The sequence below is a fragment of the Phascolarctos cinereus genome, unplaced genomic scaffold (genome assembly GCF_003287225.1).
Source record: "Phascolarctos cinereus isolate Bilbo 61053 unplaced genomic scaffold, phaCin_HiC Scaffold_5;HRSCAF=322, whole genome shotgun sequence".
Classification (NCBI taxonomy): domain Eukaryota; kingdom Metazoa; phylum Chordata; class Mammalia; order Diprotodontia; family Phascolarctidae; genus Phascolarctos; species Phascolarctos cinereus.
The window spans coordinates 119664635-119688306 of record NW_027555958.1 but is presented as its reverse complement, the minus strand read 5'-3'; the positions used below and the strand labels follow the sequence as shown (position 1 = coordinate 119688306).

Here is a 23672-nt window from a genome sequence, read left to right as displayed (position 1 = left end):
CAAGTAATTTAACTTCTCTATTCCTTAGTTTCCCCATTTTTAAAATTAGAATAATAACACCCATGTCTCAACGCTGTTGGGAGGATAAAATGAGATAATATTTGTAAAGTGCTTTACATGCTTAAAAGTATTGTGTAAGGGTTAGCTATCATTAACTGACAGAGCTCTCAATATTACTCCGGAAACTGGATAGCTTTGGGATAAGTTCAAACTGATGACCTGACCTCTGAATCCCATGTCCACATTACAATAGCCTGAAGTAATAGATCAAGGGTTACGTGAGAAAGGAGAAGAATGAAGATGTTTGGATAAAATGTTTATGCATAAATGAGACAGAAAGCACCTTAGATGATATTAACTGGACCATGAGCCATGAAAGACAAAGAAAATGAAGGGGACCATCATATTGTATGACTCCCCTGAGGCGAAAGAAAAAAGATAATGGGAAAGTATTGCTGGGTCAGACAGTTCTTTTTTTCATTACCAAGTATCCCAAGACAGCGAGGCAGTATGCATGGGATGTATGTGTATGAGGCTGGCATAAATTAGATATTTACCATTCTGTTAGTGTCTCTATTCAAAACATTCAATAACTACTATGCAATTAGTAAGTTAAAATTCATGATTAATGATGATGAATAAAAGTACTACTATAGATATGATATAGCTATCTTAATAAATGTCCGCCAATTCCTCAAGAGTCCTCTCTTTCCTTAGAATCTCACTGTTCATATTGTCAGTGAGACCACTGCTACTCATGTGGATTTTTTGTAATTTTGGAGAGTTGGTGTAGCTCTATGTGGTTTTCTTTCTGAATATGCCAGATGTTGGAGGAGATCCAAAACTGAATGAAATTAGTATCAAACCATTGAGTCTTCCAAGTACCTTCCATTAAAATGAAAAGCATTTGATTCAGCTGACTGCTTGTCTGGCCATGACCCCTCAGGGTAACATACACAATTAGCTCTGTGCAGGTAACAAGAGGAGCTCCTGGAATAATTTGTTCTTGTTGAATAAAAAACATTTCTAGTTTACCCATCCCAGAGGTTTTACTCCCAGGATGGGCTTTGACAATGACCTAGGGGGTTAGACTCAAATAGTCAAGGAAAATAAGAGGAATAGAAGTCACCATAGATATCATTATCATTTTGTATGAAGAGTTTAAGAAGCAAACTGTATAATGGTGGCCTTACTATTTTCATCAGAGTACTGGACTTGTACTCAGATAATATGGTTCCAAATCCTTCCTTGGAAACTTACCACCAAGATGCCCTTGGATGTATCTGCCTTTATGGATCTCAGTTTGTTCATCTGAAAATGGGGGAAATAATAGTACCTACCTCATAGGATTATTATGAGAACCAAATCAGATAATGAATGTAAAGCACTTGGCAAATCTTAAATTGCTATAAAAATGTGTTGTCTTGATTGTTATTATTAGATGCATAGCCACAGGTCATTCAGTCAACAAGCAGGTCACAAATCACTCACAGGTTCAATATCCTTATCTATAAAGTGGGAATAGAAATAATTTGCCCTACCTACCTCACAGAGCTTTTGTGAGAATAGCACTTTACAAACCTACTGCACTATGTAAGTGTGAGGCACTATTATTTTGGAAACACTGCTATTGAATCCTGAATTAAATATGATCATCATCTTTCTTTTTCAGAGGTGTGGCGAAATCTCGTTTGATAATCCTGATCAGAATGCCAAATGTGTTTGCATGCTAGGTAAGATGTCTCTTTTCCCTGAGAGTTAATGAAGCATGCGTATGCTACACTACTCTGTATCAGTGTGCCCATAGGCAGTTGGAAAAGGAACGTTCATGTGTCCAAGTAAGAGCAGTTGGTTGCCTGGAATAAACAGAAAGGTGAATCATTGGATGATAAACATGGAGGTCTGTTGTGCAACATATTTTCCATACTCGGATACTTTGATGGATCTGGGTTTTCTTTAGTGCTGGTCATACCAGTATTTTCCAAGTTGTGGAACATCACAAATTCAGAAGGATAAACACTGTATAATCATTCAGGAACCACTGGTTCTAGTGCTTAAAGGAGACAGACTATAACTTATTCTTTAATTGTAGGGAAAAGGACTGCCCTATGATTTCATTGATACAGGGAAATGTCAGATGAGGAAACTCTGTGCCAATGAGGGTCTGAACCTCCTTTGTAACTTAATTGCTTTAAAGAAAAGAGTTATATTAACATTTTAATTCCTCATTCAGTCAAATAGCATTTGTCAAGCATTCACTTTAACCCCACATTGAATGTTGTTGTTGTTGTTGTTGTTGTTGGCAGGGGCAGTGGGGGAGGTGGTCTTGGCAAATGTCCAGAGCAAAAAATAACTATCATCTTTACAATTAACAATTCACAGCTGAAAGTAGAGATTAGTGATATATTATTTTTTCCCATTCTAACGCATATCCCTGAATTACAAAATAATCCCCTGGGAGAAATGTGTAACTAAGTAAATCTGTTATAAATTTCTGAAGACAGCCAGCAATTACTACATATAGCATTTGCAACTGCACATTAGGAGTGTTGTAATGAATAATTCTTGGCTTTTCTGTAATGTCTTCTTCAAAGCACTTTGCACACATTAACTCATTAATATTCATAAAGTGTTTTTAGGAAAAGAAGTATTTCTTATTCCCCTCCCATATTATAGATTAGAAAATGAGGGCAGTGAGGTTAAGTGCTTTATTAATTCCAAAGAGTGAATAATTGTCAAAACTGCAATTAAAATTCTAGATGTCTTACGTCTAGGCTTGTATGTAAACCACTCGACCACATCCAGTCAACTCTCAGTTTATCTGTGCTAAGAAGATGGCACAGAGAAATAGAAAACACCAAAAATCCCAAATCACATTCTAACCCAAAGCTTCACCTACCACTGTTTGGCCATCTCATCCATTGCTATAGCTTCCACAAAGTGACCTTTGTACAGATGACTTTTAAACCTAAATCTATAGTTCTGATCATTTTCCTCACCTCTAGTCTCAGATGTCCAGCTGTCTGCTCTTTATCTCTACCTGGATACAAGTTATTACCCCAAACTTAAGATAGAGACGTGATTTCATTGGGATAAGGAACTCCCAGGTGAGAAAACTCCCTCTACCATCTCAGGTTAGCACCATTTCTGCCACTTACCTAGAGCACTGAGAAATTAAGGGATTTGCTTAGGGTCACACAGTGGAATTTGAACCCAGGTTTTCTTGGCTCTGGAGCTTGCTATCTACTACACTATACTACTTAATTTTTCAAATTTAACATGTCCAAAATTCAACTTACTCCCTTTCCCCCAAATATGCTTCTTCTTCTTCTTACTTATCTACTGCTTTCATCCTTGGTTTTATCTTTGGTTCTTTTTTCTGTGTCACCTCCTACAGTCAGTTTCCAAATCTTATTGATTCTTCTCCAATAACAACCCTAGACTATAGTTTCTCCACTCTACTCCCATTGCCACTGTTTTAGTACAGTGCTCTCATATCTACCAGCCTTAATAATTATAGTAGCAACCCAAACAGGCTTTCTCTGCTAGTCCCTGTCCCCTCCTATCTGTATTTCCATCTGCTGCCAGATTACTTTTTGAATCACAGGAAGTTGAACTGACAGGGATTAGGCCCAGGCCTGAAGGCATTTCACAATCTTCCAGATTTGTTTCATATTACTTCCCTTTCACATATTCCCTTTTTGCCTCCAAAATCAGCACAATTTACAATATTTACAATAATCTGGTACAAATCCTATCCTCTCCTAATTCTGTACTTTTATTCATTCCATCTCCTATACCCAGAATGTCCTCTCCCTGCCCTAGACATCTTGTTGTTGAGTCATTTTTTATTCTCTGTCACCCCATTTGGGGTTTTCTTGATAAAGATACACTTCCTTCTCCAGCCCATTTGACAGATGAGGAAACTGAGACAAACAGGATTAAGTGTCTTACCCAGAGTCACACAGCTAGTAAGTATCTAAAGCCATATTTTAACTCAGTTCCTCCTGACTCCAGGTCCAGTGCTCTACCTACTGTACCACCTAGTTTCCCTCCCTGCCTTCTAGACATCATCTATTAGTTTAATTCCTATCATTTTCTAAGACCCCATTCAAATATTATTTTCTCCATGAAATCATCTTTGATCATCCCAATATAAAATGATCTTTTTTTTTTCAGACTCAAATAGCACTTTACTTGCTCTATTCTGCTTGCCAAATTTTGAATTCTGTGCAGAAAAACTTATATGGATCTTATCTGTCTGCAATTTCTTCATCAGAGCATTCTGCTTATATAGAGTGCTGAGTTTTGGAGGCAGAAAGATCTGTATTTGAATCCTGCCTCAGACACTTACTAGCTACACGAGTCTAAACAAGTCAATTTCTCCAAAGCTCAGTTTTATCTTCTGTAAAAATAAAAATAATTATAGTACCTTCCTCACTTGGGTTTTTTTGTGAGGATAAAATGAGATAATATAATGTTCTTTGTAAATCTTAAAGTTCTATACAAATATCAATTACAATAATATTGAGCTACCTAAATAATCTATGATTTTTTCAGTTTCACCAGTGAAACAAGATTGAAACCCATTTTATTACCTAGTAAGTAGAACTACTAAGATATTCTAAGGTTAAAAGATTTGCCTGGGGTGTGTGTGTGTGTGTGTGTGTGTGTGTGTGTGTGTGTGTGTTGTATTTTAAAATATGTTTAATCTGTGATAAGTACAGATTAAATGCATATTCGCCCTATTAAAGTCAACTCAGTTAATTACTACAGAATTTAGACAATGTTTGGGTGCCAACACTGTGATATATGGTGGAGAGTCATAGCAATATAACCTTATGAACAATTCAAATTATAAAATTAAAATCATAGGAAAGAGAAAAACACATTGGTCCATGGGTAGGAAGTAGCCAATAAGTATCTAAGAAAGATTGGAATCTAGGTCCTTCTGACTTGAAGTAAATCATTCTATACACTAAGGTTCATTAATTCTAGAATAAGAATAAGAAGAATGAAAGCTTTCATTTCATGCTGTTGTTTGCAAAATGCTTTTCTCATAACAAGTCTTGGAGGTAGTCAGCACAAGTTATTTTCTCTATTTTATAATTTAGGAAATAGATAATCTCAGATTAAAAAAACAATATCTGGCATTTCCACCAAGCTTTGGGATTTCCAAAGCATTTTACAAATATTTTGATTAACTGACTTGCTCAAACTCACACAGGTACTAAATGATGAAACCAAGACGTGGACACAGATTTTCTAACTTAACTGCTGGTACAATGTTCTTTTCCTTACACCATGGAAACACAATTATGTTTGCTGAATTAAATTGAATTGAATTGAATTCTCCATTAAACCTTTAACTGGAGTTTGACAAAGGAACCAAATGATTAATTTTAAATCATTTCCTTTCCTTTTACTATAACAGATTTATAACATAACAGACTTAGTAGCCATTGAAATGACCCCCAAACCAGGAGAAAGATGAAAATGGGAAGAGGGAAGCAGAGCTCAATGGATTCCCAGGAATAACACAATTTAGAACAATTACCTATTGAACAGTCTCTCCTATCATCCACCTATATAGTCCAGTGGAAAAAAAATTCTGGATTTGAAGAAAGAGAATCTGGATTCAAATTCTGGCTCTAAGTCACTTAAGTCCCACCTCTGACATTCTACAACCCTGGATAAGTCATTTAATATTTCAGTGCCCCTAGGTGCCTTTCTGAATTGGTAGAAAAGTTCCCCACTGAGAGTTCCCTATTCCTAATTAAATCAAAGATAAAAAAAAATAAATGAATAAAATGGATTTGTCTACCTTTCCCTTGTCTTCAGCTAGCTGGGGTCTGTATAGAGCCCACGAAGGGGAGAAGGAGGAGATAAAGCTCTTTTGGAATGTAGAGGAGCATCTCTAGTGGAGGATCACATGGGTGAAATACTGCAGGTGGGAAGGAGGAAAGCTTAACGTCTATCTTTGAACTTTCAAGTAGGGAAATATTTACTGAGTGTCCAAGGAGAGTATTGTACAGCACGTACTGAAAGCTTGGGTTGCTTCTTAGGTCCTGAGAGCAGCCTGTGCTCTCAAAGAGTTTATACTCTAAAACATAGAGCTACATTCTACTTGTGCTCCCGAGAGGAGTTCTTTGTGTGGAATTTAAGGTAAACATGTGCAAGGTCCTTGTATGAAAAGAAGGGTAGGAACAAATTGTGTTGGATATAAAATATACAAATGCACAAAATACTCCATTAACACAGTAGCTCACATTTATGTAGCACTTACAGTTAGCGAAATGTTTTCCTATCAATACTGAATTAAGAAAATCACAAATAGAATGCAAGTTCAGTTATTGTAATCTTCAGAATAGAAAACGTTGAGATTTTGTCTTTGTATCCCTAGCACCTAGCAGATTTCCTGACACATTGTAGGTAGGCACTTTATAAATGCTTGTTGAATTGACAAGTGTGAGGTTTTGTTAGTTGTTTTTTTTCTGGATCTTTCCAGAAAAAAATTATTTTATTAATATTGAGAGGTCCCAGTGTGGAAATGCTTTCTGCCAACGCAGATCTACAATTTAGAGTCTTAGAGGGTCTCCCTGGGGACTTTCAGTGGAGGAATGCTGGGGGGCGGGGTGAACCGGCAAGAGGGACAGAGAGCACTGTGAAGTTAAGTAACTCTCCCTGGGTCTCCCAGCCAGGATGTGCCTGAAGTAGGGCCTCAAACCTAGGTAATGACTCAAACATCAGCTCTCTATACTTCACACCATGGTGTAAGTGTTGTTATTCTCTATTTTTAGAGGTTGGAGTTAGAGCCTAGAAAAGTTAAACAATTTGTTCAGGTTCACACAGTTCATAAGTGTTAGAGACAGGATTCAAACACAAGTCCTTCAAGGATTTTTGACTTTTAAGAACATTTTTCACTACCCCTTGCCTCCTAGCACAAAAACATCCCCAATTAACAGGATGAAAGAATTTGTGACTTCCCCACAGTCATAGAGATAGCAGATTTGAAATGGGATGCAAACTTGAGTCTTCCAACTCGGAGGCCCACATAGTTCTACCATACCAAAACCACTCCAATAAATCCCTGCCAAGTGGATCAATCTACTTGACATGAAACAGAGAACTCAAAGTTGGCAAAAATAGCATTAATCAAGGACAACAAGGTTTAATAAACCTCTCAAAGTCTTTAAAGAATACCAATGATTTGGTACCCATGGTACCCATTTAACTTAGGGTTTATTTATCCTAATTAATTGTGCTATGTTTTTCTATTGCTGTCAATTTTCTACAGTGTCGAAAAATAAGTCATCTCTCAAACAGAATATAGATAGGAATCAAAGAACCATAATATCTCTGAGTTGGAAGGGCCTCAGAAATTATCTTATCTAGCTTGTAGCTGAACAGGAATCTCATCTACCACGCTTTTCTCAAAGTGCTCCACTTGCCCCTGCTTTAAGATTATCAGCATTGGGAAACTGAGTATCTCTCACAGCAGTCCATTCTACTTTTGGACAACACTAATCATTAGGAAGCTTTTTCATTACATCAATCCTAACTCTCCCTCTCTTCAATTTCTGCTTATTGCTCCTATTTCTGTGGGGAGGTAGGAAAGGGGGTGGGTGAGAAGGAGAAGGCTTCACAAAGACAAAATAGGCTTAATCCTATGTCTACATGGCAACTGGAGTGTGCTGGAACCAGATGAACCAGCTTGTGAGAGTCAACTGTTAAATTTTCAGTGTATTTACACCTCAGAAATCAACAAACTTACAAGTCAGGTATTAATTTATTGTTTTGTTGATTATTGATTTGTAGACTTAACAAAGTTATGGAGAAAATGTTCAAAATGCAGATTAAACTTAAAAATGTGTCCTAGGTGCTTTTTTTTTCTGGAGAGCTGCTAACAACCACCCTTCAGTACTTGTTGCTATAGCCATTATATCCTATTCCTATTCCCAAGTCTTCTTATCTCCATAATAAAACATTCTGAGTAATTTAAATCCTTTTATTCCATGGTTTTGAGTTACCTCATCATCCCTAGATCGTTCTTTGGATCAGCTCATTTATAGCTAATAATACCTAATATTTGTATAGCACTTTAAGGTTTGCAAAGCACTTTACATTTCTTATTCTCATTTGATCCTTATAATAACCCTCTGAAGTGGGTGTTATTATCCCCATTTTACACATGAGGAAACTGAAGGTGAGAGAAAACAAGTCACTTGCCCAGGGTTCTACAACTAAGTGCCTCAGGTAGGATTTGGACTTAGGTCATCCTGAATCCAAGCCCAGCATGCTATCCACTGCATTACTAAGTTCCTTAGCAGCGATCAGGGTTCTTTATAAAATATGGTACCCATATTTCTAAAATGTGGAGCACAGTCATCCAGATCTGGTCTGAACAAGGCACTGCCTTTTCCCTTGTCCTACTTCCACTAATACAGACTTTGATTACATGAGCTTTGCTGACTTCTAGGTCACACCATTGACTTCTATGGGGCTCACAGTACAATAAACCTGCTTCTCTCCAGATTTACTTCATGTGAAATCTAGTCAGAGAAATCAAATGTACAGAAGAGTCAGCTTCACCGAATCTTTGAATCTAATACTTTAGGCCAACTAGACAATTATAATGTGGAAAGTGGCGATGGGAACCAGACTCGGACATCCGAAGCCATCAGGTCCAGATTTTAGCTAAATTCACTTCATCATCTCTGACCAAATACACTCCTTATTTGGAATATTCTTCCTCCTCCTCCTCTTCTTCTTCTTCTTCCTCCTCCTTTCTCTCTCCCTTCTCCCCCTCTTCCTCCTCTTCCTTTTCCTTTTCCTCCTATTCCTCTTACTCTTTCTCCTCTTCTTCCTCCTCCTCTTTCTCCTCTTCTTCTTCCTCCTCCTCCCTCTTCTCCCCTTCCTTCTTCCATTTTTTTTTGTCCCCATGTTAAAAGATACAGAGAAAGTCAGCAGTCAGGGAAATCACTTGTGGTGTTCTTTCCTAAAGGTCTTCCCCAGTCATTCTAAAAAGTTTGATTTTTGTGCATTAGGTTGTCTACCTTGCCAGCATAATGTTTCCAACCATCCTGGTTCAGAATTTTGCTTCCTTAAACAACTGCTTTGATTAAAAGTGGTGCATGTTCTAAACTCCCCACAAGTTCCTCTGAATCATTCAACTCAACATGCTTTTAAGTGGGGACAAAGTACTGTGGTGAAAGAGTCTTATGGGAAATATATGGTTTCAGGAGGGTAATTAGTATGAGGTAGGAAAGTAAACAAGGGTGTATTGGGCATTAACTATTTGCTTCTTAAAACTGTTCAAATTTGCAGCACTGTTCAGAATTCTTTTGGTTCGGTCATGAGTTTGATCTCAAAAACATTTAAAAAGGGGCTCACAATTCCAGATTCACATCTAAGTATATACAGCAGCACAGAAAGAATGTGTGTTGTGATGAGATATGACTCACATAATCTTTGGGAGGGGAAAAGGGGGAAAGGGTTTCTCAAATCGCAGTAGCCATATGAGGTCCAAGGATTGATTTGATGTATCTTATTCTCTAAAAATACAAAATACTTGCTTGGATCTAGATACTGAGAAAATGGGGTAAAAAAAATTGGCAGTTGTAATTCATTTCTCAGCATATTTGATGAACATATTTCAAGCCATGTGAAACAATAATATATTCTGAGAAAAGAAATTTAATCTGAACTATCTCGAGCACTTAATTAAAGGTTTCAGAAGAAAGCCCTGGCTTAGACTTGTTGACTCTTGCTGCTGTTTCCCCTCTATTCATTATTGTTATAGTGGAGTGCTTTGAGCAATAAGCCTGAATTTGTGGTTCGTAGGCATCTGTGTACTCATTTCCTCCTTTCAAACCTTTTCCCTCCTTCTGTTGTTCTGATGGCATGGATTTCTTTCTTTTGGATTTTCCCATAATCCCATAGGATGATTGTATAAAGACCAACTCTATCACTTTACATATGAATTACCTGAAGCTGAGGTCACTTGCCCAGGATCACAAATCTATTAAGTGTCTGAGGCAGGATTTGTTCTCAGAGCTGCTTAACTGCTAGGTCCAGTACACTATCTATAATGTCACCTAGCTGCTGCTATCTCTAGCATTCTGATCTGTGGCATCATTATTTTAAAACTATGCACTGAACTCTCTATTTGCTCTTATGAATTATAATGACATATTCTGATTACTCAATGTCTCTTGTAGAGTTACTATATGTACAAATTCAGAGGACCTGCCTAGCATAGAATGTAGAACTCTAAATGGTCAGGTAGCATATTGCAAGAAAAGCTAATTGGTGGCACAGTATATAGAATGTGAGGCACGAAGTCAGGAAGACTCATCTTCCTGTGTTTCAAATCTGGCCTCAGAAACTTACAAACTGACCCTGGGCAAGTCACTTAACACTGCTGGCTTCATTTTACCCATCTGTCAAATGAGCTGCAGAAGGAAATGGCAAACCACTCCAGTATCTTTGCCAAGAAAACCCCAAATGGGTTTCTGAACAACTGAACAACAACATCAAAGCAAATGGGGCCACAAAAAGTCAGATATGACTGATACAACTGAACAACAACAACAAAGCATAGTGAAAAGGAAAGAGCATTAGATCTGGAGCCAGAGAACCTGAGTTCAAATTTTCATTTAATATCTGTGTAATTTTGAAATAGTCTCAGCCTCCCTTTGGGCTCAGTTTCCTCTTTTGTTTATAAATGAGGGAGTTGCTCTATGTGACATCTAAGGTACATTCCAACTCTGAATCTATGATCTAAGATCTCATGAACTGTTTGCAGAAGATTGCCATTATTTCACAAGCTTTGAACTGTTTGTGTGTACCTACTTACTTATACAATTTATAATAATAATAATGATAAATAACACCTTAAGGTTCGCAAAGTGCTTTATATGTTGTTATTGGGTTGTTGTTCAGGCATGGATTCCGGTATCACCTCTCCCAATCCTGTGATGTTGGTAAAGTTTCTGAATGCCTCTGGGCCTCAGTTTCCATTTCCACTGTAAATTTAGGATAATAACCAAGGGTGTGCTAGAGTCAGCTTAAATCAGCTCCTGAGACCTGGTTGTTAAATTTTTGGTGTGAGCATTTATACTTCAGAAATCAGCAAATGCACAAATAAGGGCTTGATTTATTATTTTGTTGAGTGTCTAAGTTTATGAAGTGATAAGGAAAAGGTTAATAATTCAAATTAAACTTGATTTTTTAAATCTTTTTTTTTTGAGAGCTGGTTGTTAAACTTTTGCCAGCACACCACTGAAATAGACTTCTTACCTACCTGGCAGTGTTGTTATGAAGATAAAATCAAACCATCATGTGGGATAGCATCCAACATGTAGCAGAGATTCAATAATTTTTGTTGAGAATGGTAATGATGATGATAGGTGGTACAGTGGCTAGAGTGCCAGGCCTCATTTTCCTGAGTTCAAATCTAGCCTCGTTTATTAGCTGTGTGATCCTGGGCAAGTCACTTAACCCTATTTGCCTCAATTTCTTCATCTGTTAAGTGATCTGAAAAAGGAAATTGTAAACCACTATAGTGTCTTTGCAAAGAAAATCCCAAATGGAGTAATGAAAAATTGGATATGACTGAACAACAAATTCACCAAATGTTCCTGGTGGTAGACTATGCCCCTAATCCATGCCAACTATCATATAAATACATGATCACAAAGGTGATGAGTATCAGCATTGCTACTTAAGATAAGGAAGTAAATGTGCATAATGGACCATTTTTGTTGATTGCCCTAAATCTATGTGACCCTGGGATATTCCTTCTTTGTGTCTCAGTTTTCTCATCTGTAAAATGAGAGGGTTGTTATTAGTTCAGAGGCTGTTAACCTAGGGTCCATGAATTTCTTTATAAAAATATTTTTGATAACTCTATTTCTATATAATGTTTCCTTTGTAATCCTATGTATTTAATTTTATTCATTTAAAACATTATTCTGAGAAGGGGTTCATTGGCTTCACCAGATTGCTAAAAGGGTCCATGACACAAAAAGGCTAAGGATAACAAGACTTGATAATCTCTTAATTTCCTTCATTTCAAATCTTTGATCCCATAATTCTCTATGTACAATACTAACTAACTTGGGTGATTTTTCTACCATATTCAGTATTAGAAAAATAACACTTCTTTTTCCCCAAGAGATCCCATCTCCCCAATATTTCATTTCTGAAATAGAGCAACAGCATCATTAATTACAGTGAAGAAAATGGATGTTTTTCTGTTTATGTCATTTTGTCATCTTGGGAGTTTGGGGAAATGTTTATTATTTTCCAGTATTTTTATCATCATCCCATGATTCTGAACATGAACTTTTTAAAGTTTAACATATTATCTTTTCTAATAAGCTCTAAAGCAAAATGAGAATCATATATGAAAACATGTGCAAAACTTATAGCTACTTGTTAAAAAAAACTTTATGATATTTCCAAGTTATGTTGATATTCAATTCACCTTTGGCTTCAGTTATTTCATTAAGTACCATATGTACACCATCATTTTCAATATATTTCCAACAGGAAGCTCTCCATTCAATCAATGCAGGTCAATGAATATTTTCAACACACATATCAGCAAATTGGAAAATCCATAAATATTTCTCAGATAAATTGCTAAAGAAAAAGTTTTGCAGATTCTAAGAATGAAATCCCCATTCCATAACCATTATACATGTGTTGGACTTTTACAGTTAGTGTCATTAATCTCACTGATACCTTTAAAAAAAATACCGTAGGCAACTCTCCCTCAAGAGTTAAAACATCTCAGGAGTCTAAATTAATCCTTCCAAGGTCATTAAGCACTTCACTCATAAGATATGGAAAGAATAATTAGCATTTCCTGTGTTCTTGATGATAAACTTTCTGATTCTGCCAAAGAGAAATGGGCCTAATTGTGGTCAGATCAGTGCAGTTTAGACATCACATATGGCTTGATTTTAGATAGGATCATAACCAGAGCAGAACAACTGTGGCTTTACCTCAAGTTGAGAAACTTGCTCCAAGGCAAGGAAATTTTCAAGATCTCCCTGCCCCCTCACTCTCCCCAGCCAAAGCATTTATAATCCTCTAATAGTCAATGACATTACTATAAGCAGAGTGGGATCTTGCCCTCTACATCTTTCAGGCAATTGAGTGATGATAAAGATGGGGTTTGAGCTATTTCTGATACTTGTCCCAGGTACAAAAACTCCTATTTATAGTTCTGACTTTATTAAAAGCTTAACCCAAACCCCCTTGCTTTAGAGATAACATCACATGTTTATATAGAGCTTTTAGATTGGAAAATACCTTTTTCTCAATGATTCCTGGGATTGGGAAGACATATATTATCATTTTCATTTTACAGATGTGAATGAAGTAAGAAACAGCAAGATTAGGTATCTTATGTAGCATCAGAGAGTAAGGACTCAAAACTAGATCTTCTGATTAAAATACCAGTGTCCTTTATTTGTTTTTGATTTTGTTTTTTTGCAAGGCAGTTGGGGTAAAGCGACTTGCCTAGGGTCACACAACTAGCAAGTGTCAAGTGTTTGAGATCAGATTTGAACTTAGGTCCTCCTGACTTCAGGTCCAGTGCTCTATCCACCGCACCACCTGGCTGTCCCCTAGTGTCCTTTCCATTGCACCGCATTGCTTCTAGAAGTAATGAACCTGAGGCCTAAAAGAAAAAAGAAAATTTACTTGCCCGAAGTCAAAAGGTGAGTCAATGCAAAAGCCAACAGTTGAACCCAGATCTGATTGTTCTCATAGTATACCATGGCTTATCAGAGTACTTAAAATCAGAAAGATACCAAAGGAGAATGTGAGATTTCCTTCAAGAAAACCTTATTAGATTGTGAGCTTCTCAAGGGCAAGGACCCTCTTTTGCCATTCTTTGTATCCTTGGTGCTTAACACAGTGCCTAATACATAGTAAAGACTTAATAAATGCTTATTGACTGACTGACTTTGAGAATAGAATAAATTATCTTGGATATGTCTGTGATTTGTTAGTTTGGTGATGAAAGCACTAGATGAACAAGACCAGGATTGTCACTGCATCCCTAGGTGCTAGTTAGTTCTATTCTGTTCTGTGGTCAGTCTGAGCCCTTAACACAGGCCACCGACATTGTAAATACATGCTACTGGTCAGAGTCTGGATCAGGTGAGAGAATATGGGTGATTCAGTGAAATGTTATTACTCTTGCTAGGAAGACAATTCAAAAGTGGGACAGTAAAATTATCATTAATTCTGAAAAGGTTGCCTGCATGTGGGCTATGGCATATTACCCGTGATGTGCAAGAAGAAAGGAAAGAAGGAAAGAAGGAAAGAAGGAAGGAAGGAAGGAAGGAAGGAAGGAAGGAAGGAAGGAAGGAAGGAAGGAAGGAAGGAAGGAAGGAAGGAAGGAAGGAAGGAAGGAACACATGTCCTAAATATAGAAATTCATATCATAAACAAATCAGAAGGCAAAGGAAATAAATCCTTTTCACAAATGTGAATCAAGGAAGAGTTCGTGACCAAATAAGGAATAGAGATAAAATGGATATTGAATGGATAGGGAGATAGAAGATAAACTAGTTTATTTTGATTACCTAAAATTGAAAGGTTTCTACACAAACAAAAATCAGTGAATACAGTGAATACAATACACTGAACTAGTAAAATATCTTTGCAGCAACTTTCTCTGATAAAGGCCTCATTTCCTACATATATAAGGACCTGATTCAAAGATAAAAAGAGCCATCCCTGAATAAATAAATGGTGAAAGATTACGGACAGATAGTTCTCAAAGGACAAATTTTAAAATGTCCCAAATCACTAATAATTAGAGAAATATTAAATAAAACAATTCTGTGTTTCCACCTCATACTTGTCAGATTCTCAATGTTGACCAAAAAAAAATGCTCATCAATTATATCATACGAATGTAATAGAATAGTAGTGAGCCATAAGAAATGACCAAAGAGATGGTTTCAGAGAAACCTAGATTTGTATGAACTGATGCAGAGTGAAGTGAGTAGAACTAAGAGAAAAATTTATACATTTCTTTTAAATGCAAAGAAAAACAACCCTGAAAGACTTAAGAATTCTTATTAGTGCAATGGCCCACCATAATTTCAGGAAGGGAGGATGTTGCTGCCCTCCTGAGGGAGAGCTCATGGCCTCAGGGTGCAGGATGAGAAATAAATTTTCAAGTATGGCCAAGGTAGGGATTTATTTTTGCTTAACTGTGCTGATCTGTTGAAAGAGTTTTCTTTTTGTCAGTTGGGGGCAGGGAGACACAGGGATTTTAGGGGAGAATAAAGAGCAATAGTGTTCCAAAAAAAAAAGAAAGAAAGAAAGAAAAGAGAAGAGAAGGTCCCTGATGCATCTAAAAGAAAATGCACAAAAGAAAATAGACGGAAATTCAGAAGGGGATATAGGCAAGCAGAATAGCTTTAAAAAGAAGCAGGTTGAATTTATGACATGCTTTTTAAAAAGGAAGTAGTAGAGATTTGCAGTTTCATATGTAATATCCTTTTTTTGTCATTTTACTTAGGCTTTCTTTAAAAGAAATGTTCCTAGTGAAGGGAAACCAATTAGAGACCGCAGTAAAAATTCTGGCTCTGATATTTGCTTACTCTATGACTTAGCTCTCTCAAATGTAAAATGGGAATGATAATATTTGCTCTACCTACCTCAAAGGGCTGTTGTGAGAAAAGTATTTGTGAACATTAAAGCACTATAGAAATGTGAGTTATCATCATAACTATTATTGTTGTTATTATTATTAATTATAATTATTTGAGTACAAGAAGAATGGTATATTGGAAAGAACAGTGAATTTGGAGTCAGGAGCATGGGTTCAAATCTGTATCTGACACTAGGTTTGTGACTATAAGCAAGTTACAAACTCTGATCTTCCATTTCTATAACTATAAAATGGGAATAATAATGCCTCTATTATCTACCTCATAGTGTTTTGTGGGCTTAAGCGACATCATAGAATCACAGAGCTATAGCTGGAAGGTATTGAGAGAGCATTGAGTATAAGCTTCGTTTTACATATGAGGAATCTGAGACCAAGAGAGGTTAAATGATTTGACCATGGTCACACAATTGTAAATAGCAGAGCCAGGGTTCAAACCCAGGTTTTCTGACTATAAACCTAGTGATTTGTTGTTGGTTTTTTTCTACAATACCAACTATTTGTGATCTTAAAGTCACATACAAATGTCAGCTATTATTTGTTGTATTACTGTTATATTCTGTAAAATGGAATGATAATATATGGCTCGCAGGGCTTTGGTAAGGAAAGTGCTTTGTGAAGTTTAAATTGATACGTAAGTACGAGCTGTTATTACTGTTATTATCGATAAATATAACAGGAACATTATCTCATAGTATGTGGTCCATATTGGCCACTTGTTGCTAGCTTTTTGGTATGTGTGTACATATAATTGACACTTTCCTGTGATACCATCAAAGTGGGCATTCCCTTACAGTGAAACAGAATGAAATCTATCTGTACCTGCCCATCTTGTAAAACAATTATCCATCATCCTCCCACAATTACTCTACAAGGTATCTATCCATTGTGTTGGGGGACTTTCTCTAGCTCTCCTGCGGATACCAATGGAGCACACGTAAGTATGTTGTATGATCGTATTTTTATTATATATGTTAATATAATATAAAAATACTAATAAATATGTGTGTATATATATGTATACATATATATATATGTATACATATATATATTCATCTCTTACTACTTTTCTGCCTACCACCCTTTAAAAAAATATTCCAGGACTGATCAATGTGATTTATTTGGAAATCTCCATTACATGGGTTCCAAATATTAAAGTGGTGAGAATGTGATTGTTTACACTTGAGATAACCATACCTAAAGGTCAACTTTTATCGGCAAAAACTGTTCTCAAATTTTAGTCTAGGCTAAGACCACACATATAGGCACAAAGATTGACTTCCGGATCTTTTATGCGAAGAGTCCTGGAACGGAGGCTCAAGGATGGAGTTGGAGTATCCAACAGAAAATATGACTATAGATGCTAGATGATGTCATTTTTTTCTTCTGAAGAGTACTTAGTACTTCTGAAAGTTTGGAAACATCCTCCCAATACACATGTACACAACTACATACATACATACACACACACACACACACACATGCACACACACACACAAACACATATACTCTTCTGGATTCCCTCAAACATGATTCAATCTTCCTGTGCCCTCAAACTTGTAGGGGGTAAAAAGTACTTTCATATTACAACTCCACCAATAATTATTTCCTGTAAATAGGGGCTGACAGTATCAGTCAATCAGTTAACAACTGTTTATTAAGCTCTTAGTATGTGCTAGGCACTGCTTTATTCTGGGAAAACAGTATTGAGCACAACATTCTTAATCATCAAATGATACCTCTTCATCCAAGAAGATAGTTCTTTTGGATGCAAGTGAGGATAGATTCAAAGCTTAGAAATGATTTTAGAAGTCAATTAGCTGGGGCAGCTAGGTGGCACAGTGGATAGAGCACCGGCTCTGGATTCAGGAGGACCTGAGTTCAAATCCGACCTCAGACACATAACACTTACTAGCTGTGTGACCCTAGGCAAGTCACTTAACCCCACTGCCTAAAAAAACAACAAAAACCAAAAGAAAAGAAGAAGAAGAAGTCCATTAGCCCAAAGTCTTCATTTTCCAGATATGGAAACTGACTCTAAATCTAGTACCTGTTGCAGTACACCACACAGCCAATTAATTGCTGTTGTTCACTGGTTTTAGTCATGTCTGACTCTTCATAACCCAATTTAGGGTTTTTTTGGCAAAGGTATTGGAGTGGTTTGTCATTTCCTTCTCCAGTTCATTTTACTGATGAGGAAACTGAGGCAAACAGGTTTCCAGCACTGATCACCCTAAGTAAAATATAGTCCCTGCCCTCAAAAGAGATTATGATATACTTTGGTTTTGAGATTGGACCTGTAATTTCATCCCTGTAGAGATTTTCTCCAAAGAAATATAGATTGGTAACTTCTGTAATTTATCATCCTAGAAGAGTTTCTTAGGATGCTGAGAAGTCAAACGGATTGCCCAGAGTCACAGAGTCAGTATGCATTAGACATGGGACCTAAACCTAAGACTGCCTTGGGGCAGCTGGGTGGTTCAATGGCCCTGGAATCAAGAGGACCTGAGTTCAAATCTAGCATCAGACACTTGCTAAGCTATGGGAACCTGGGCAAGTCCCTTAACACCAATTGTGAAAAAAAAAAACCCAACCCTAAGACTTCCTGACTTTAAGTCCAGCCTTCAGCTACTTTGCCAAGCTGCTTCTCTGCAATCTAGTTATTGATAAGAAATTATGTTTTGAAACCTGAATGAGGAATGCTATTGTGTTTTTAGACATTTTATTGAAAACACTGTTATTACTGACTTTGATATTTTGATGTCTTTCCTGGTGTGGGTGGTGCCTCCATGGAGATAACATACAACCCAGACACGTCTCATCCTGTGTAACTCTATTGTCTTTCCATAAATCTTCCATAGAAACTTTACCTAATGGCACTTGAGGCCTTCCTAGTGCTTTTTTTATGTTTTAAGTATGCCAATGGAGCACACAGGCTGCCCAGCTGCTGTCATTCATTCCCACCCCACCTCCTTTTCTGGCCTTTTTTGTCCTTAACAGTGTTTTTTTTTTTTTTTGTAAACACATTATTAGAAACATCCTGCAAACAATCAATATTCATCATGAATCTTTCCATTTTTCTGTTGCATTACTTTTTGTTTTGATTCTTCTTAGAGAAGATCATAGTGTACTTCATGGCTCCATATCCCTGCATCTCCATTGATTCAGTTCAGTCTTGGTGGAAAGGGGTATGGGTTTCCCAAAAATCGTTCTTAGGTCATGCTGGGTTTTCCCTGGGAAACTGAGAATGTGGCTTACACCCAAGTCTTTCCAGAAAAGGTGAAAGATTTCTTAGCCTTTCACTCTCCTTCACTCCCCCTGCCCCAGCCCTGGCTCCAAACACATGCTATATAAAAACTCTCTGATTTATAAAATAGATGGAATATAGGATAGCCTTTGTTTTACCTTAGGGAACATACAAATACAAAGGACTCACATAGAACAAATACAAAGAACTTACAATAGTCAAGACAACTCTCCTTCCCTCAGGCAGCTAAGTGATAGGCAGCTAGATAGAGCACTGGTCCCGGAGTCAGCAAGATCTGACTTCATATCCAGCCTCTAGCTGGGCACGTCACTTAACCTCTGTCTGCCTCAATTTTTTCTTCTGTCAAATGGAGTTAATAGTAGCACCTAACCCCTAGGATTGTTTTGAATATACGAAGAGATGATATTTGTAAAGCACTTTGCAAACCTTAAAACAACATGTAAAAGCTAGGCATTGTTATTAATAGAGGCAGGTAGGTTGCACAGTGAATAGAGCTCTGGGTCTGGAGACAAAAGACCTGAGTTCAAATTTGGCCTCAGACATTTATTGGCTGTTTGGCACTGGGCAAATCACTTTCATTTGCCTCAGTTTCCTCATCTGTAAAATGAATTGGAGAAGGAAATGGCAAAACATTCCAGTATCTTTGACAAGAAAACCCCAAATGGGGTAACAGAGTTGGACATGATTGAGATGACCAAATGAAAACAAATTAGTATTAATACTGTTTGAACATGTATAGCTGTGTCTGTACTGGAACAGACCAGAAGAAAGGAAGAAAGAGCTCCTTTCTCCAGTAGCATATGTTACCAGTTGTAGCAATATTCTGCTGACCATTTTACTGCCCAGAACTTAGCTCATTTCATCACAAACTAAGGCAATCAACTTAAATTTCTGTTTGTGGCAATCAAAGGCAAAGCTATATTATTTGTGAACAGCTAGTTTCTTAGAGGTCACTCACTGTGTCCCTGTCCCCATCTTCTTTCCTTTGTTATTACACTGATCTATCTTATGTCTATAATAATCTTATGTCTATAAGAAACGTCTATCTTACCCGGAGTTACACTAATAACTTATTTGAGGGGGGTTTTGTTTGTTTGTTTTTATATGAAGCCAGTGAATTTGCTCGCGGGATAAATGTCTTCCCTCTACTGGTAAGGGAGAGGTAGCATAGCACATAGTAAGTGCTTATTGACTGATGGACATGGCCTAGTAAATAGGGAATCAGCCTTGCAACTGGGAAGACCTGAGTTCCACTCCCACCTCTAAGACATGCTCAGTGCTTTGGGGGCAACTTTCTAGTCTGTAAGTTGCAGAGAAGGTGTTGACAGGCATAGGTAGACTGACTGTCCTCATTTGTGAGTTCCCTGAATCAATGAAATCATAGTTCCTATCCAAAAAGAAGGCCAAGATACTTACTAGGTTCCAGGCATGTCATTTCATCCATATAAAAAAGTTCTGGTGTTGAAACTCTCTCCACAGATCAGCAACTTCTTACTGGAGACCCTCATATTATCTATACACTATGGTCTTTAAGAGTCTGCCTAGATCAATTGACTTGCCTATGCTTATGTAGTTCATATGTGCCAAAGAAGGCAGGGCTTCAACCCAGATCCTCCTGACTTCACTGCCAGTGCTCTATCCACTGCACCACACTTCCTTTCACATGTATTGTTGCAGTGACTCAATAAGCTACCCCATCCAGCTACATTTCATAGTGTGATCAATTTCGTTTTCTCACCTTGATAAATTAATCTGTTTCACACCACCGTGAATTTCACTGAGGAGGCTTTATAGGGAGTGTTCTCAGGTTTGGTGCAATTAGTACAATGTCACTTGTCACACTTGTCATAAATAGTGCAAACCTTTTTTCTTTTTTTTTTTGCTTACATACTGTGGATGATTTCTTCCACGACTAGCAAATCCCTTAGGTGAGCATATGTCTCATATCAGTATCAGTAGATCATTGAACAGTTATCTCTAAAGTGACATCTGTCTTAAGAGCCTTGTACGATGTTATTCATTAGAAAAACCTTTTCTGAAGACATCTTTCAAGGTCACATTCTGTTTTATTGAATCAGATGCTTTTTTTAAAAAATCCATAAATGACAGATACAGTAAGATTATATATTTTCTACCCATCTCAATCCTTTGTTTGTAAAAATGTGGTCTGCTAGAGAAAATCATCTCTAAGAGCTCCCCTTCTCATGTGTTTATTTGAATATCTTTAATACCTACATAGATAATTCCCACAAATATTTTTAAAGATATTTTAAGGCATTAATGTTAGTCAATAACTTGTCATATTTTTGGTAACTTTTTTCTTTGGAAAAAATCTAGTTGTGATCTTTTCCATTCTTTTCTAAACTTCTTTTTAAGGTATCTAGGAAGTTGATCCCTTAACACCCTTAAAATTGTCCTGTCTTTAGAAAGAATTTTCTTCTGTTTGTATTTGGTTGGGTCTAGCTTCTCTTCACAATTTCAACCTATTAAACGTCATTGCTGCTTGCTCACAAAGTCTATAGGATACCGCAGTGGGAGAGGCCAAGTACTACAGTAGTGCTAATCCTGTTGTCAATGAAAATAGATCACTATTAAAAACAAAACAAAACAAACAAAACTGGCAGATCTATTGCATGTCTCATATGCTGACCTTCTGGTTTCATATACTCTCATGCTCATCTGTCTAAGCCTGTTCTTATGCCAAGTTCTCTGCAGGCTCCTTTCTCTCTCCTAAAATGATTTTCTTTGTTAGTGACTCAGTATCGCTTTGTAGTCTTCCATCTTCTTCGTCTATGATCTTTTGCAAATGAGCTTGTACTCTAAACCAGTGATGTTACCCTTGGTTGCCATGTGTCTCCATTTGGCAAGGAGTGAAGAATTTTTCTGATTTCTTTTAATCTCTTAGTTGTGATGACTGCTTTCTTTCTAATAAACTTCTCTAAGAAATGAAGATAGAGTTTGGTTTCATTATGTGTCCAAAGGCAACAGGAAATATTATTTAATGACCGCTTTGTCTTGCTGTCACCGTAAGAGGCATAAGCAGACAGTGCAATGATGATAATTGCTACTTGTGGGCCAACTTCTCTTTCAGAGGACAAAGAAGGAAAGTCATTCTGTGAGACTTTAGCAAAATCCTCCAAACTAAATTATTATTATCATCATCATCCTCTTCATCATCGGCAGCATTTTCATCATAGCTAGGATTATATAGCATTTCAAGAATGTAAGCTCTTTGAGGCCAGGGACTGTTCCCCCTCCCTTTCTTTGTATCCCCAGCACTTAACATGTAGTGGTCACTTAACAAAAGTTTGTTGGTTTGACTTTTCCATGTCTCACCATCACTTCCATGAAGCACACAAACACATCCACCTAATGAAAAAAAAAGAAGCTATTCCTGATCTGAAATCTGAAAATTTTTGTGAAAAAAAAATATTTCTAATATCCTCTTTTTTAAAAAATGCAAAGAGTTTACAATCCTGTTTCTATTAAAAGAAAGAGTCCTGATAGCACACTTTGTTGTCACAAATTTTGTTGGGAAATGTAGAAATAACAAATGAGGCACAGAAATGCATTCTGGGATCTTCTTCGCCATGCCTCGGGTACTTCCATATCGAGGAGGAGCTATCTGTCAGAGTTTGGCTGTATAAAAGAAACCAAAAATAAAATGTACTCAATCTTCTCTCACCCCCCTAGGAATGTAGGAATTACTAACCAGATCCAGCCACACCTCTTTCTCCTCACACTAAGTGGTCCCCACTCCCTAGTACACAAGCTGATTAACACACCTTAAGTGCTTAATAAACGTTGGATTGCTTTTTATTCAACATCTTCAATTCCCCAAGAGGAAAAGAATAAATGAGGACATATGAAATGACAATCCCTGCTTAGACTAAGACAGAAAAAAAAATAACACTCATTCTAGTTTGGGGGAAAAAAGAGGAAAAACTGGATCCAATCTAGTTCTGCCTTTTAGGGTTTTTATCAAGAATTGTTTATCAAAATTTAAAAGAATTCTTTATCAAAAGTAGAGAGCTTCTCTCTATTTAGTTCAGAGTGCCCAGTGTGGGAAAGCATCAGTGTTTTAGAGAATTAAACCTCTGATCTGTTTAGTTCCCTGTGCAACAAGCTACTTGTTGGCTTTCCGCATTGTGATCCTCTTTGTAAGTAATTAATATCTGTTATGTTTGATTCTTCATATCCGTGTAGGTATCACAAAACAGTTGTGATCAGTCATAGTTTTATATCAAGTGTAAGACCCTTTCAAATACATGAATTAAACTAGAAGTTATAAACAGACTTAAAGAACAGAAATACTTTGGAGTAAATGTTTACCACCTATAGGTAGGAGGAATGGCAAAGGGGAAGGGGCAAATGAAGTACTTCACCAGTTTCCTGGAGAGAAATAATTCAACTACCTCTCAGCAGGGAGTTCAAATGGATATTAGAGATTTTGGCTCTTTGATTTTGGCTGCCATCTCAATAGCCTAGTCTTAATCTCCATTGGAAACAAGTATGTTCCATTCTTCTAGCTCTTCTCTTGTTCTTCTCCCATCAGAACACCCCCTCCTTCTGGAAAAAGCCCCTCAAACCCTTGTTGCTCACAGGGTTGTCATCTCAGCTCTGCCTCCCAAGGATGGGAAGAAAACACTGTCTGTCTAAGACAAAATTTCCCAGAATTCAGTCAGGTTTTAGATTTTTTTT

General features: G+C 37.1%; 1 protein-coding gene across 1 annotated transcript in view; it reads left to right on the top strand.

Annotated features, from left to right (window-relative positions):
* PDE7B (phosphodiesterase 7B) overlaps window positions 1-23672 on the top strand; it is a 462623-nt gene that overhangs the window by 155415 nt on the left and 283536 nt on the right. The window contains exon 2 of the mRNA XM_020987127.2: window positions 1673-1733. Coding sequence (XP_020842786.1) covers window positions 1673-1733 — 61 coding nt within the window. The remainder of the gene's footprint in view (window positions 1-1672; window positions 1734-23672) is intronic.